A 13,388-nucleotide genomic window follows, 5' to 3' on the forward strand; every position below is an offset into this window, starting at 1 on the left:
TGTTTAAATGGTAAAACATGCACTCACATTGTTTTTTTCTTGTCTTTTAAAAGTAATCTCTTTGACTTTATTGTAATATACACAATTTCATGTATTTTGAGTGGGCAGCAGGAATGACTGGGGCTGGGGATGTAGGGAAGGGGTTCTACTCAATGAAAATAGCTCAGAGCAGCTCATATAAAAAGAAAACAAAAACGGGAGGAAATGAGCATAAACTGGTTCATTTTTTGGGACTGTGAACTGAGAAAACTTTGAGCCAGCTCTGATGAAGTGGGAACTTGCACAACACCACCAACAGTTGCTCACATGCATACAAACCACATATATCCCTCCCCCCTCCGAAACTAACACTGCCCTCTAGTTTCAGACACCCTACATGTCCCCAGATATGTAGACAACATTCACCACATACTCTACAGTCAAGTCTGACCTGCGAGAAAAGCCCCGTTCTAATGGAAAACTCCAAAACATCCTGAGAGATGTCTTCTTCTGTGAAGAGGATCTTGCTGTTCTCTAAGCCTTCCCAGGCCAGCTGACTGAGCTCACACAACTCAGATCGATACCGACTCAGAGCTGTCAACGTGCACGTGATACTGCACAAAGAGACGGAAAAAAAGATAATAATGACACAACAAACATTTGCTGCACTGGTGCATTATATAATCAATTATGTTAAAGTTAAAACTGGGGAAAAAATAAAGGGATAGTATGGATTTTTTTTTTTTTTAATGGAGCTGTATGGCATATTTTTTTACAGTCTGTGTACATGTTTGTAGGTACACCCCGAGCTTGGAATAGCAGGCAGGAGGAGCGACATGGAAGTTAAACAATGTACTGCTGTGGATGGAGGTCAGCAGCAAAAATATTTTAGCCACCTAAAACAATCTAATTTTGGCTTGGTGAACACAAGAACTGCTGGTCACCAGATGCATTGATCAGTTAACTCTTTGAAACCTGAGCAGAAAGGTTTGACTTCTTTGACAAAACATGGGGCAATGTCACATAAATTTCAAGAAATTTAAAGAAGTAGACAAGAGAATGACCTTAAAATTAGAAAAATATTTCAATGTTTCATGTTAATAAATCTATATTTATGTTTACTATAATTTTACATCTCAAATTATGTAACAGAAAAAATATATGTATTTTAAAATCATATTCAGCACTCTTGGGGTTTTTTTTGTTTTGTTTTGTTTTGTTTTGTTTTTGGGTTGGGTTTTTTTTTTTTACTTTTTTTTTTTTAATTTCCCTGCTAATTTTTGGGCCATGTTTTGTCAAGTAGCTTGTTGCCTTCTCCCAGTGTTTTTGAAATAAATCAAACCAATTTGCTGTGGTTTCAGTGGATTAATTTGTTTGTATTATTGTGTGACTTTCTCACTAATTAACTAAATAACTGATTGAAGCAGCATCAGACCAGCAGCTCCTGTGTTCAACAATATTAAAATCACTGTTTTTCTCTATGGAGTCTGGTTTTAAAGAGAGCAGTATAAGAGCTTCTGTATGCCGTGGGAAATCACCAACTCTGGCAAGGTTACTGAAAATGCTATAAATATAGACAACAAATAAACTGACTTTTTTTGGTGGTTAAAATACATTTTGTTGCAGAACCCCAACCACAGCAATACATTGCTTGGCTTTCATGTCAGACTCAGCCTATGGTCAAGCACCTTATACAACTCCAAAAAGTTTTAAACTATTCCTTAAATTAGGCGTTATTGTTAAAGTGAAGACATTGCACTTGTGGGTTTTTAAACAACATTCTCTGGAAATATTTTTATGTTGTGCACAACATATATGTGCAACCATGTTCATAATAAGCAATACCCTCTGCACAATCTTTTTGTCATTTTTAAAAGAATTGTAGATATTTCTAGGGATTTTTTTCTGGATCACTTCTCCCCCCATGTAATGTAAAATGCTTAAAACTAAAATAGCAAGGAATGAACCTCTTAATTCACCCCGTCAATGAAATTTTTGAAATTGTATATACGTTTGTTGGTGTGTCAGCAGTGTTAAATGTGTTACTTTGTTTAGTGTTTTACTCAGCCCTCACCTCTCTGGAAGTCTCATAGTCACTGGCTCGTCATTGCCTCCTCTTCTATTCGGATCACGGCTCAGAAAGGCACCAAGAACGGTGAGGTAGACCTGGGTGAGCGTGGAGGGAATCTGGGCTTGTGTTGGAGGCAGCTGGGCTCTACCATTTGTCCCGTCCATCATTATGTCCTCACCTCCTCCTCTTCTTACTCCTTGATCTCCCCTGTGTACGTAACTCGCTCCTCTATCGCCATCTTCCCCTCTTCCTTCCTCTGGAATCTGTGCTTCTTTTTCTTCTTTTCTTCTCACTTTTCTCTTTGTCTCACCTCCTCTTTCTTCAGTTATTTGCGTCCTTCCTGGGTCTCCGCCTACTAGCAGCAAATGCTCCAGACAGATGCAACAGATGTTGCAGAGGGCAGGGAGGGATGACATGGCGAGTAGGTGTTGACTGGAAAGAAGGAGATCTGCTGCCTGCTCCCCAAGAGCTTTGTTTGCTGAGTGACCTTTGCAGTTGAGACATAAATTAGTTTAAGACCATAGAAATTAAAGGTTAACCCACACAGGTGTTTTCACTTACTCGTCTGATCTGACCTCTTGTATGACTGTGAGGGCGTATTCACAGTGGGCTTGACTGAAAGCTTTATGACTCTGCCTGACTTCAAGTTGAGCAGCTAGAATAACTCGAAATAACTCAAAACACGTGTACGGGAATGCAAGATCAATCTCAAAACATGCATGAGGAAAGTGCAACATATAATTTCAGCCAACATTAATTGTTTCAAAACTAGCTTTAAAGGGGACCTATAATGCTCGTTTTCAGGTTCATACTTTCAAGGTTTCTACTAAAACGTGTTTACATGCTTTAATGGTAAATATATATATATATATATATTATTTTCCTCATACTGTCTGTGCTGGAACACCTATATTGGGTCTTCAGTATTTCATTGTCTCTGCACCGCCATTTCAACCAGGCAATTTCTACTGTGAAAATTTACCAATAAAAGTTTATAAACACAAGCAGACATGTTCCAGCAGGAATATGATCCAAAATTGGGGAGAAATTTACAACATTAGCAACCAAGATTACATGTTTCCCTGATGTTTGCATGTAGCTTCATGTACATTAGCAGTGAACCAGGAGTCAAGGATCTGAACAGCAGAGAATATTTTTATATTTTTTCAAACTTTGGAAAGCAACATCATACATTTTGAAACTATTTCTACAGTATACGTAATTTAGCACTCCAAATGATAAGTCAAGTTTGTGGAGTTTAATTCAACTATGTATTGAAGGGACTGCTACAGGGAATGCTATAAATAAGCAATTTTCTTCAATGCAAAAATAACTGCTTAACACAAACCAAGTGACCCAAATAACAAAAACCAAGTATACAGCTCCAAAATCATATTATTGAGCTACAGTCTGTCAAACTAAGGCCTGCGCAGTGACACAGTGGTTAGCACTGTCACCTTACAAGTACCCCTTGGTCCTTCAGTTTTCCAAGGCATGCAGGTTAGTCTAATTGGTGACCCTAAATTGCTCGTAGGTGTAAATGTGAGCACAAGTGCTTGTTTGTATCAAGTGTCCACCCTGTGAATAACTCACGACCTTACCCAACCCAATGTCAGCTAAGATTGGCTCTAAATCCCCCACCCTGCAAAAATAACTGACCTTCACCTGCCATTTTCCATCCATCCACCTGGTGCCCTTGGACTTTCCTTCCTTTCCCCAAACCCCTAAAACACTACCCATCTACTCATCTATTCCCTCATCTGCTCTGCTGCTCTGTTTAACCTTCCCCATCCACCTCATCAGCTATTCTCTTTATACCACCCCAAATCCTTTCTTCATCTGTAAAATCATCAAAATTGCAGTGTGGTTTTTGGTCATTTCCATCAAGTTTCTGTTACCTGTCTGTCAATTAACTGCTAATTCTGGCCTGCCTGACCCACTGCCTTCCCAGTTTGGTCAAGTCTGCCTTCATTTGTTTACCTGCCTGTTAGGTATATTTCATCAATTAACCAATTAAATCTTCCTGTCTGCTTTTGGGCCCTTCTCTTGTTGCCACCCTCTCTCACCCAAACATAATAACAATTATGACAATGTAAACATTAAAGGATGCATGCTTCACCTTTTAGTCGAAAGAAGTTTTCCACATACTCCTTGATGGCATAGCTGTCCCACCCCAGCAGCTGCCCAACTTTATCTGATACACCTTCCAAATCGCTGGCATGACGTGTACGACAGGTGACCACCACAGTACATCCTGGAAGAAGCTGACGATTTAACAGCCCTGAGATGAGGTCTGCAACAGGCATTTGCTTTTCTGGGTCCAAAAGTTCTCTCTTCACATCTTGTGTGGGGACTTTGCTGTGAAACTCATCATAGCCATCCAGCACCCAACAGCTTTGCTCAGGATTTGAAAGGAGGTAATCCACAATGGCTCTCTGCTCAGGACACAGAATATATGAGAAATTAAAGAATAACACCAGACATGTGTTAGTTCACTTAGTTAGTTAAAAAAAGATTCCCAGGAACCTGTAAAATGGTTTAAAATACAGTCTTTGACTGGACCTGTTGTAGGGATGGGTATCAAGAACCGGTATTGATCGGTACTGGTACGTGATTCGGTCTGTACTTAAGTACAGATAAGCTCCATGACAAATGGTGGTCTTATCAGTATTCCTGACATAAATTGTGTAACTCCAATTCATTCTAACCTGATTCTAACATATCTTGCAATCTGCCCCGCATGATGACAAAGCTGTCGGCATCAGGGGATGACGTAGGCTATGACGTTGATTGTTGTGCCGCTACCGATACCCATCCCTAACGTTGTGTGGCAATGTAATCAAACCTCTCTCTAAAGTCTCTCCACACAAGTCCTCTGACTGTGCTACTCATGGACAAAAATGAGATAAATTTAACATCAAGAAAGTCCTGATTTATGATCGTACTGTTCTAGTACCGCTACCTGCATACCTTTTCTTCGTTGCCCCCTTTCGGATGGAGGCAGTGTCGGAATAACAGCTCAGGCAGGGAGAGAGGCTGGGATAGTACGTTGAGCTGACGAAACTCCAGCAGGACAAACAGGTATGATGAAGGAATAGGGCCCTGGTTGTTACAAAAATAGAGTCAATAACAACAGTTAATCAAGAACAAGAGGCTTCACTCGCAGAGTATGACCATGAAGGCCCACATGGTCACTGAAAACTGAACAAAGGATCAAGCAAATACCAATATTTCTCAGAGAAAAAGACGTTTTCAGATTTCACACAGCTCCCTCTGGATCCACAAAAAAGATTAATACAACTTTGTTCACATGTACTACTCAAGACAAGTAAACCGACACAGATGTGTAAATTGGTGGGGATCCCCTTTAGGTGGAACTGGCAGCTGTTAAGTTTTTGTTTGTTCTGGTCCACAGTTCATTTACTCAAAATAATGTGTGTCAGAAAGCGTTTCCAGGTGACAATTTTTTTTTTTATGTATCAACTGACTCAGTTTGATTGCACAAATAAAAATGTGTAGATCCCAGTTGATTGAAGAAGTTTAAAACTTGTATAATTTGCTTATATTATATTATTAATAATATGACATCAACCACATTGACACAGGGCATCCCTGATAACGACGCAACTACTTATTTTTAAAAAGTGACTCAGTGGTAAGGAAAACAGGAAACTTACTAGTCCATGTGCCCACTGTTTTCCTAAACAAGACATCAGCAAAGTTTTTCCTGACCCAGCCTGGCCGACGAGAACTGTCACCTTCCCTGCACACCCCTGCAGGAAGTTCTCCAAAGTCACTCTGGAATCGGTAGACCAGTAATCCCCATCAGGCTCTGAGTTTGTTGAAAAAAAGGTTACAATAATGTAAAGCAGATTTAAATTACGCATGAGCAAGTGCATTTTGTTTTCCCTTTTTACTCTTTTGATGTCATTTTTTTCACCTGTGTGTAATACATCAAAGTATATTTTTAATTATATCTAATATATTCTAATATATTTATATTTTTGAAGATAAGATTTTCAAGTAAATTCAACAGATTCTTGATGTACAATGAGAGGAAAAGGAAGTCACGCTGACCTGGTGTTCTGCCCCCTTTGTCTGCTGATCCAGGGGTTTGGTCAAGTTTTTCCCTGCCCCTGCTCGTCATTCTTAGGCTGACCCACACATTCTCCAGCTGGACCTCCTTTACCAGGTGCACACGGAGTCGATCCCACCTCCTTTGCAGTAAACGCATCACTGCAGCAATGTACTGCTCCCAGTAATCTGTGTGTGGAATGTAAAAATCATTAAACATAGTTTTTCTGTAGAAGGCAGTTGTGCAGAGGAAATTGTTTTTCTTGAGGAGATGCAATGCACAAATAAGCACCTCTAGTTTTTTAAATATGCTACACCCCACAGAGCCAGATGGTTCCTTTTTTATATTTAACTGCAGTTTAAACAGACAAATTCCTGATTATATTCAAACATACACACTAATTTGTTTTACAAATGTGAACATTCAAGATACAACACTTAGAAAAGTCACAGTACGAGAACTGAATTATTTGTTTTCATAAAGTCTGCGTGTGTCCGCCATATTAAAGAATTAATGGAATCCAAAACACAACATACAAAACTAAATTAGGTGCTTGGCAGTCATGCCGAAGGACTTGGCTCTTGCTCATAAAAGTAAACTAGTTTTGGGTAAGCACGATTAAACATGAGAACTGGTTGAGCCTGGTAATATGATACTCAGTAAAAGAAGCATAGTTAAGATGCCTGGTTTACCCCCACAGTTAACACATTACTGTGGAATGGAAGCATCTCATTACTTTCGCTGTTAAAATTTACTATGACTTTTACAGCCATGTCTTGATGTTGGTAGGAAGTGGCACTTACTAATAACTCTGTGTCAGAGTGTCAGAGCAAGTGCTTTATGTCCAGACAGAGTATGTTACAGGTGATAAAATGTTCAAAGATGAACCTAAATGAGACTTTAAGTAGGATGTTTTATGACAGTGGTTCCCAACTGGTGGGTAGTGGTCCAAAAGAGCTTTTATTTTGAAGTGCCGTGTCTGTTTATTCTGGCAATGTTTATTTCTAAGCCAACATTGTGTTGCATTCTGTGAAATAAATTTAAATATGTGGTAATTTATCTAATGTGTGGACCTTGAACTGATGACTAAGGAAAAATCTGGACCCCGTGATGGGAACATTTGGAAACCACTGTATTATGAGAACTGGATACAAAAAAAAAATCCCTATACTCTTCCTGTTTTGTTTTGTTTTTTTTATGTAACTCATGACATTTATAATTTATTGTTATATATTTAACATGAAAATTGTAAACAAAGAAATGTTATTCTCATCTCTGTGAGACGGTCAAAAATATAAATCTTCAAAAGTTAAAAATTTCACATTACAGAAGGAAAAAAATGCCCTTGTGTCATTTTTTACATGTCATGTTAGCTTTTAAAGGACACACTTCCTTTGGTGAAGATGCTTCTTTTGCATATAAGAATTTCATATATACACTATAATTGCCAGTAGGACATACTGGCAGTATGGCTGACTCTGCCACACTATATCCAGTTTTCTTAATAAATCCATTGGCATTAATCAGCGAATGCCCCTTTGCCAGGTCAGTTTATAGCTGCAATGTGACAATACTGAAGCTTTGTGTGTGTTTTACCAATCCGCGGGCGTTTGATGAGCTGCTGTTCTGTAGGCGGCAATGATGATATTCCATGCGTTACCCTGGGACTGGAGTTTTCACCAACGTCTGAGGTGAATAAAAACACATACAAACCATACTGTAAATAAAAAAACACAGGGGGATACTAAAAATATCCCAAAAGACTGAAGTAATCAATAATTTTGCATATGCTGCAAAATGTTCACTGTCTGTCACTTTTAGTTTTTAAATCACCCCGAAAAACATGCAAGGGAATGCCGGGGATTTCCAACAAGATCAAAAGTCATAAGAATTACTAAACATATGCCAATTGTGGCTGCCTCTCCCCACAGCTGCCTTTTACTTTCACTTTTTCTCTTTGGTTTGTCAATGAGGCTGATTCTACTGCATAGATATGCAAATACATCACAACAGAAAAAAAGTCAATAACAACTAAGTTTGTTGTGGAAAAAGTAGGTAGCATACAATTTAAGGTGTAAAAAGTTGTAATCACCTTATTCAACTCAAATGTGCAGCCATGCACAGATGGAGTCTACATATCCCAAAAGTAAACAGAACACACAAACTGGTTCTGTTCAAATTACATTAATACATTTTATTCTGATTAGGCTCTTATTTTGTTTATTTTGGAAAAAAGACTACTGTTTACTGTGTAAATGCAGTACCGGTAAATTACTAAGGGCAATGAGGGGTGGCACTTGCAGGTCACACTGCAATCAATGTGTGACCTGCAGGGTCAGGGTGAACAAAGGTCAGGGTTTCCCATACATTTATTTATTTGTGGCGGCCCACAACAATCAACACATCTGCCGACATAGATAGATTTTTCTATTATTGGAGCTGAACTGTTCATTATGAGCACTGCTGAAACATGGATACCGTTTGGTTATTCATTGCACCACACTCTTGGAGCACCAAACACATTCTGGCACAGACAGAGAGGTAGAACGCTAGGCCCATCAAAAGTGAAACCTAAAAACCTTCTTTTTGGTCTAACTCGCCTCTGTAGCAGCTGTTTCTCTCCAGCGATCTGATCTCATCAGCAAGACTCACAAACTACTGCTGAGAAGACAACAAAGTAATTAAGAGACTGCACTGATTTCAGGGACCCAAAAAAATGTCGGAATGTAGAGAGGGGGAAAAGAAAAGACATAAAACACCAAAAAAATGTTGCTACCCACCCCCCCACTCCCCAGCACCCTACATATTTGTATTGGTACATACTGCACTGGCACACCATTTGTATACAAATCTGGAGTAATTACTGTATGTTGCTTAATCTAAAGTAATACTTGTCCTTCTTGTTCAGTTATCCTTTAATAAACATACACACTAAATTTTATTTCCGCCCGATGACAGCTGGGATTGGCTCCAATCAACCAGCATTTACACACAGGTCAAATGACTCTGCACTAGACATGGTATCTATCACCTCCAGCTTTGATCAGCATTGATGGGAAAACAACATGCGGGTGTATGCGCTAATTTCAGCTCCTTAAGCGGCAAGATATAATAATTTGCCGCCACTAATTACTGTATATCTCCACCTAAGAAGCCCTCATATATCAATCCAAATTAGTCTGCACTGAGTTTGAAAGAGAGACTAAATAAGAAAAAGAGATCTAAAAAAAAGTAACTACCATAAAGTTTTCACAGACCTCTGTCCATGCTGCTTTTCACTGTTTACCTGTTCTCCAGCCTGTCTGTGTATCAAACAGAGCACAAACACATACTCATCTGCTGCAGAGGCGTGTACACAGCTCTGTTCTACTGGCAAAAGGAAAGCAGTCTATAGCCTATTTTTAACAGGTTTATGCATGTTTAAAAACCTGTGTGCACACGCCAAATTTGGTGGAAAAGGGGTACAAGGATGCTCTGGCATTGTAAACTGTAAACACTCAGTATAAGCATTTTAGTCAAAGACAAGCATTGCTTGTCAATAAAGCATAATTTTATACTCACTACTTGCATATCCAGCCACTGACATGAGCCTCGACTCCAGGCGCATGGGGATGTTCTCACACAACATACACAAGCTCTGAAGGAAGTTGCGGCAATCTGCAGCATTGGCCAGCCTTAAGTAATCCAACATGGCTTTGATTTGTTCTTCTACTGCAGCTTCAGAACAGCTTGTGGAGGCCAGGTTGAGGTTCCCCCTAGCATCAGTGGGCATCATTTGGCACAACTTCATTATTATTGCTGGTGACTCACTGCTTAAGATGTGAAGCAGTTCTGAGGATTCCTGAGCCAAGACGACGTTCACATTTTCATCATCAGGGTCAAACTCTTTATCCATGGTCAGACTCCATTGGCTGTTAAACAAACAAGCAAACATCAACACAAGCACACTTACATAGAGTACCACAATCCTACATCTCAAAGACAGCTGAAACTTGCGTTAAAAAAAAGAAACAAAATTAAATTAAACTAATTTGGGGCCACCTACTTTATTATGGCTTAAACTAGTAAAAACATCCAAACAAACACAGTTCACACACTTACACCTCAAAGGGCTATAAACCTAATTACCACCACCAACATCATTATCAGGCAGAAGCTACCAATGGCAATGTGGGAAGTAGGGGTGTAATTCAATACAATAGGTTTTCTATTCTTTGGAAAGCATGATATTATCTGATATCACAAAGTCTGTCTCTCTATGGTTTTGAGTTGATTAAAGTCATGGCCTGTGATCCTGATAGTCTTTTTCTTGGATGCTTAAAAGGTACAAGGTACAGGGTAGATTTACCATCACCTGCCAGGTGCAAGGGCATTAGCACTATTTAAATGTTCAGGAATGAGGTACACTTGGACATAAACAGTGACACAGATGTGCCACGGAAATTTTAAAATAAATGCATTTGCACCTGCATTTTAAATATGCGGATATATCAGTGGTTTCACTTTAGATCATTTATGGTTGTTTTCAGATCATCACAGAAGCAGACAATGTCATGTCATTTCAGTGCTTCTCTTTTCAATTCAAAGTTGCTTTTTTATGGAAGTTCATTAACAGGTTACATATATTTAACTTCTTTAATGAGTTAAGAAACATGTTGGCTTTCATTTATAACGCTATCTATGCATATGTCCATCCACATTATCACATTGCGCGTCCGTTGCGCAGCACTTTTTAATGCATGTTTGTTTTTTGGGGGGGTTGTGTAGATAGCTCGAGCGTTCGGGTTGTAAATTATTCCTGTTTAACGGCCATTAAGTTTAATGTCTTCAGTGTAAATTAAGTTTCGCAGGAAACCCCCACGAGGACAGACAGTTTGCTGTTACTCCTGATACCCTCCAGCCGAGTTCATTTAAGGTGACGAAAACGTAGTGTGCCAGTCTTATCTCGGCAGGGATCTTTAGAGACACAAGGCTGCACTGAACGATGTAGTTCATATTCGTTTCAAAATTAGATAATGATGAGAAAGAAAATAAGCACTCACCAACAACTGTTGTCGTGGACTGCACTTCTCTGCAGCCAGGGTGTCTATTATTTAAAAACGAAACCAAAGGCAGGATATATAGTTTTGGTTTCGTTTTTGCACAGTGGCTCACTCAAATAAATGCGGCAAGGCAGTCACTATGGCCGGCTGCAGAGAGAGAGAGAGAGAGAGACAGCATTACTGCTTAATTAACTTGAAAGAGGTCCATTATGATCAAATGTAACAAGCGCACAGTGTCTGCTGCCAGACTACAGCGTGAATCCGGGGTATATAAAGGCAAGCATGTAAAGAAGGCTCAGAAATGCTGGTGTTCAAAGTCAGATGGGCCAGTAAGTGGCCCGGTGAAGTGTGTGAATTGTGTCCTGCATTCGAATCAGGTTTAATATAATTTAAAGGGAAGTATAAAATTAAGTAATTACAGCTCAGTGCAAAACTCAATGTGAACTAGAGCAATAGAACAGAAGTACAATGTCAGACAAATGTTCAAGTGCTGGCTGTACCAGTGGTGAATGAAGTACATGAAAGCCACACACAAGTAAAAGTACAGATGTCTTACCAGATAATGACTTTGGTAGAAGTTAAAGTCACCTATTAGAATATTACTAGAGTAAACATCTTAAATTATCAGATATACTTTGCATAAGTATCAGAAGTGATTTTATGATATTACATCAACTGAAGTATCGAAAGTAATAGTAACACTAGTAATAATAATAAGTAATAGTACTAGTCAATGCAGTTAATAAAAAAGCAAGCCGTCAGATTTTAAGAATTATGACATTTACTTCTTTGTAACATACAAAGCCTTAAAATGGAGCTGATAATACACTTCAAGAAGAAAATCGTCTATTTTTTACAATTTTTTTACATACTCCTAAGAAATACACAAGTACTGTAAGAGAGTATTATTATTTTGCTGCAATACATCACTGGCCTTGCTCAAGAGCCCCAGTCCATTCAACATCCCCTGCAGAAAGTGAAGGAGGATCTTGACCTGAGTTATGGCTCAAAATGTGCCACTATGCAGTTTCATTTTTTAATATGTCCTTGTAGCTATGATCTAGTTTCAATCAGTCAGATTCTGGGGGGAGACAATCCATTATTATTATGACCTCTTCATTGCCATGATCCAGAAAAACGTAGACCTATGGTGCCTGTTGCAATGTATATTCAATATCAAGTATTTTAACTCATGTTAAGAAGTGCTCCTAATCTGTGTTCCTTGAGAAAAACACTTGCTGTGCAGCCACCTCAACAAAAACAGAGAAGGAAAGGTGTTTTGTAAGTACTTTCAGCGAGACCGAACAAACAAGATGCCCCGTCATTCTGCTCATTCCCTCTCTACCCTCTGTGAGCGGCAGTCCCTTTTTGTCCTCATTTTTTAGACACAAATAGATTACACCATAAGTGGTCGAAGCTTTTCTCCGCTGTGTTATCTCAATTTGGGAACTAGTGAGCAGGCTGGCTTTTTACAGAAGCTTCAACAACTGTCTTGTGCCTCAAACGTCCCACCCCCATCACACCACCTGACCTCTGACCCCCCAGCTTCTCTTTTCCTTCTCAGTGCTCCAACACCTATCTAATTACATTGAGATGGCAAAATGCCGCACACACAAGGCGAGTTAAAGAAAACATGTAAAAAGAAAAAAAAACAACAAACAAACATAATTATTTTTTACGGACCTGCTGTCAACACAGGCAGCTTATTGTACAATATAATCTTTTTGGGGGGTGTGGGGGCAGTGGGACACCACTAGAAACCATCACATATTTTAATTGATTAATCAATTAGTTAATTTTGTCAGTTAAGACTGTGAAGGTGAACTTTTTGTTTGAACACAGAAATTAAAGTCAGGTAATTTATAAATCAGTCAGGCAATCGTTATGTTTCATGAGCATAAATGGAAAGGAAAGAAAATTGTAACATAATTCTTTATCCTTTGCAAAGTAGCCGAAATAGCATGGCTCTAACATCTGACCAAGTGAGGTAAACACCAAAGTGGGAGGGCTTTGCTTTGAGCCATCAGTGAGCTGCAAACTCACTGTCAATGCCTGGGTGGGCAAACCATCACCTGGACATCAAAAAGTCAAATAAATCAAATCAAGAAACAATATTTGATTAGAAACAGGAATAAGAAGAACTGTAGGAGCCTGTGTGGGATTTCACCACACAAAACATTAAGTGAACAGACTATTCAATGAGATTTTAGCAGAGAGAGAG

At 39.1% G+C, this 13,388-nt stretch overlaps 1 protein-coding gene across 1 annotated transcript in view; it reads right to left on the reverse strand.

Moving 5' to 3' along the window:
- nlrc5 (NLR family, CARD domain containing 5) overlaps positions 1 to 11,298 on the reverse strand; it is a 45,748-nt gene extending 34,450 nt beyond the window's left edge. The window contains exons 1-9 of the mRNA XM_088079747.1: positions 11,168 to 11,298; positions 9,687 to 10,036; positions 7,722 to 7,811; positions 6,128 to 6,313; positions 5,728 to 5,882; positions 5,021 to 5,152; positions 4,170 to 4,485; positions 2,054 to 2,537; positions 431 to 593 (exon numbers count right to left, since the gene is read on the reverse strand). Coding sequence (XP_087935873.1) covers positions 431 to 593; positions 2,054 to 2,537; positions 4,170 to 4,485; positions 5,021 to 5,152; positions 5,728 to 5,882; positions 6,128 to 6,313; positions 7,722 to 7,811; positions 9,687 to 10,020 — 1,860 coding nt within the window. The 5' untranslated portion in view covers positions 10,021 to 10,036; positions 11,168 to 11,298. The remainder of the gene's footprint in view (positions 1 to 430; positions 594 to 2,053; positions 2,538 to 4,169; positions 4,486 to 5,020; positions 5,153 to 5,727; positions 5,883 to 6,127; positions 6,314 to 7,721; positions 7,812 to 9,686; positions 10,037 to 11,167) is intronic.
- Between the last annotated feature and the right edge of the window lie 2,090 nt (positions 11,299 to 13,388).

Source organism: Plectropomus leopardus, chromosome 7 (genome assembly GCF_026936395.1).
Source record: "Plectropomus leopardus strain MGB_pleo_1.0 chromosome 7, ASM2693639v1, whole genome shotgun sequence".
NCBI classification, from domain to species: Eukaryota; Metazoa; Chordata; class Actinopteri; order Perciformes; family Serranidae; genus Plectropomus; species Plectropomus leopardus.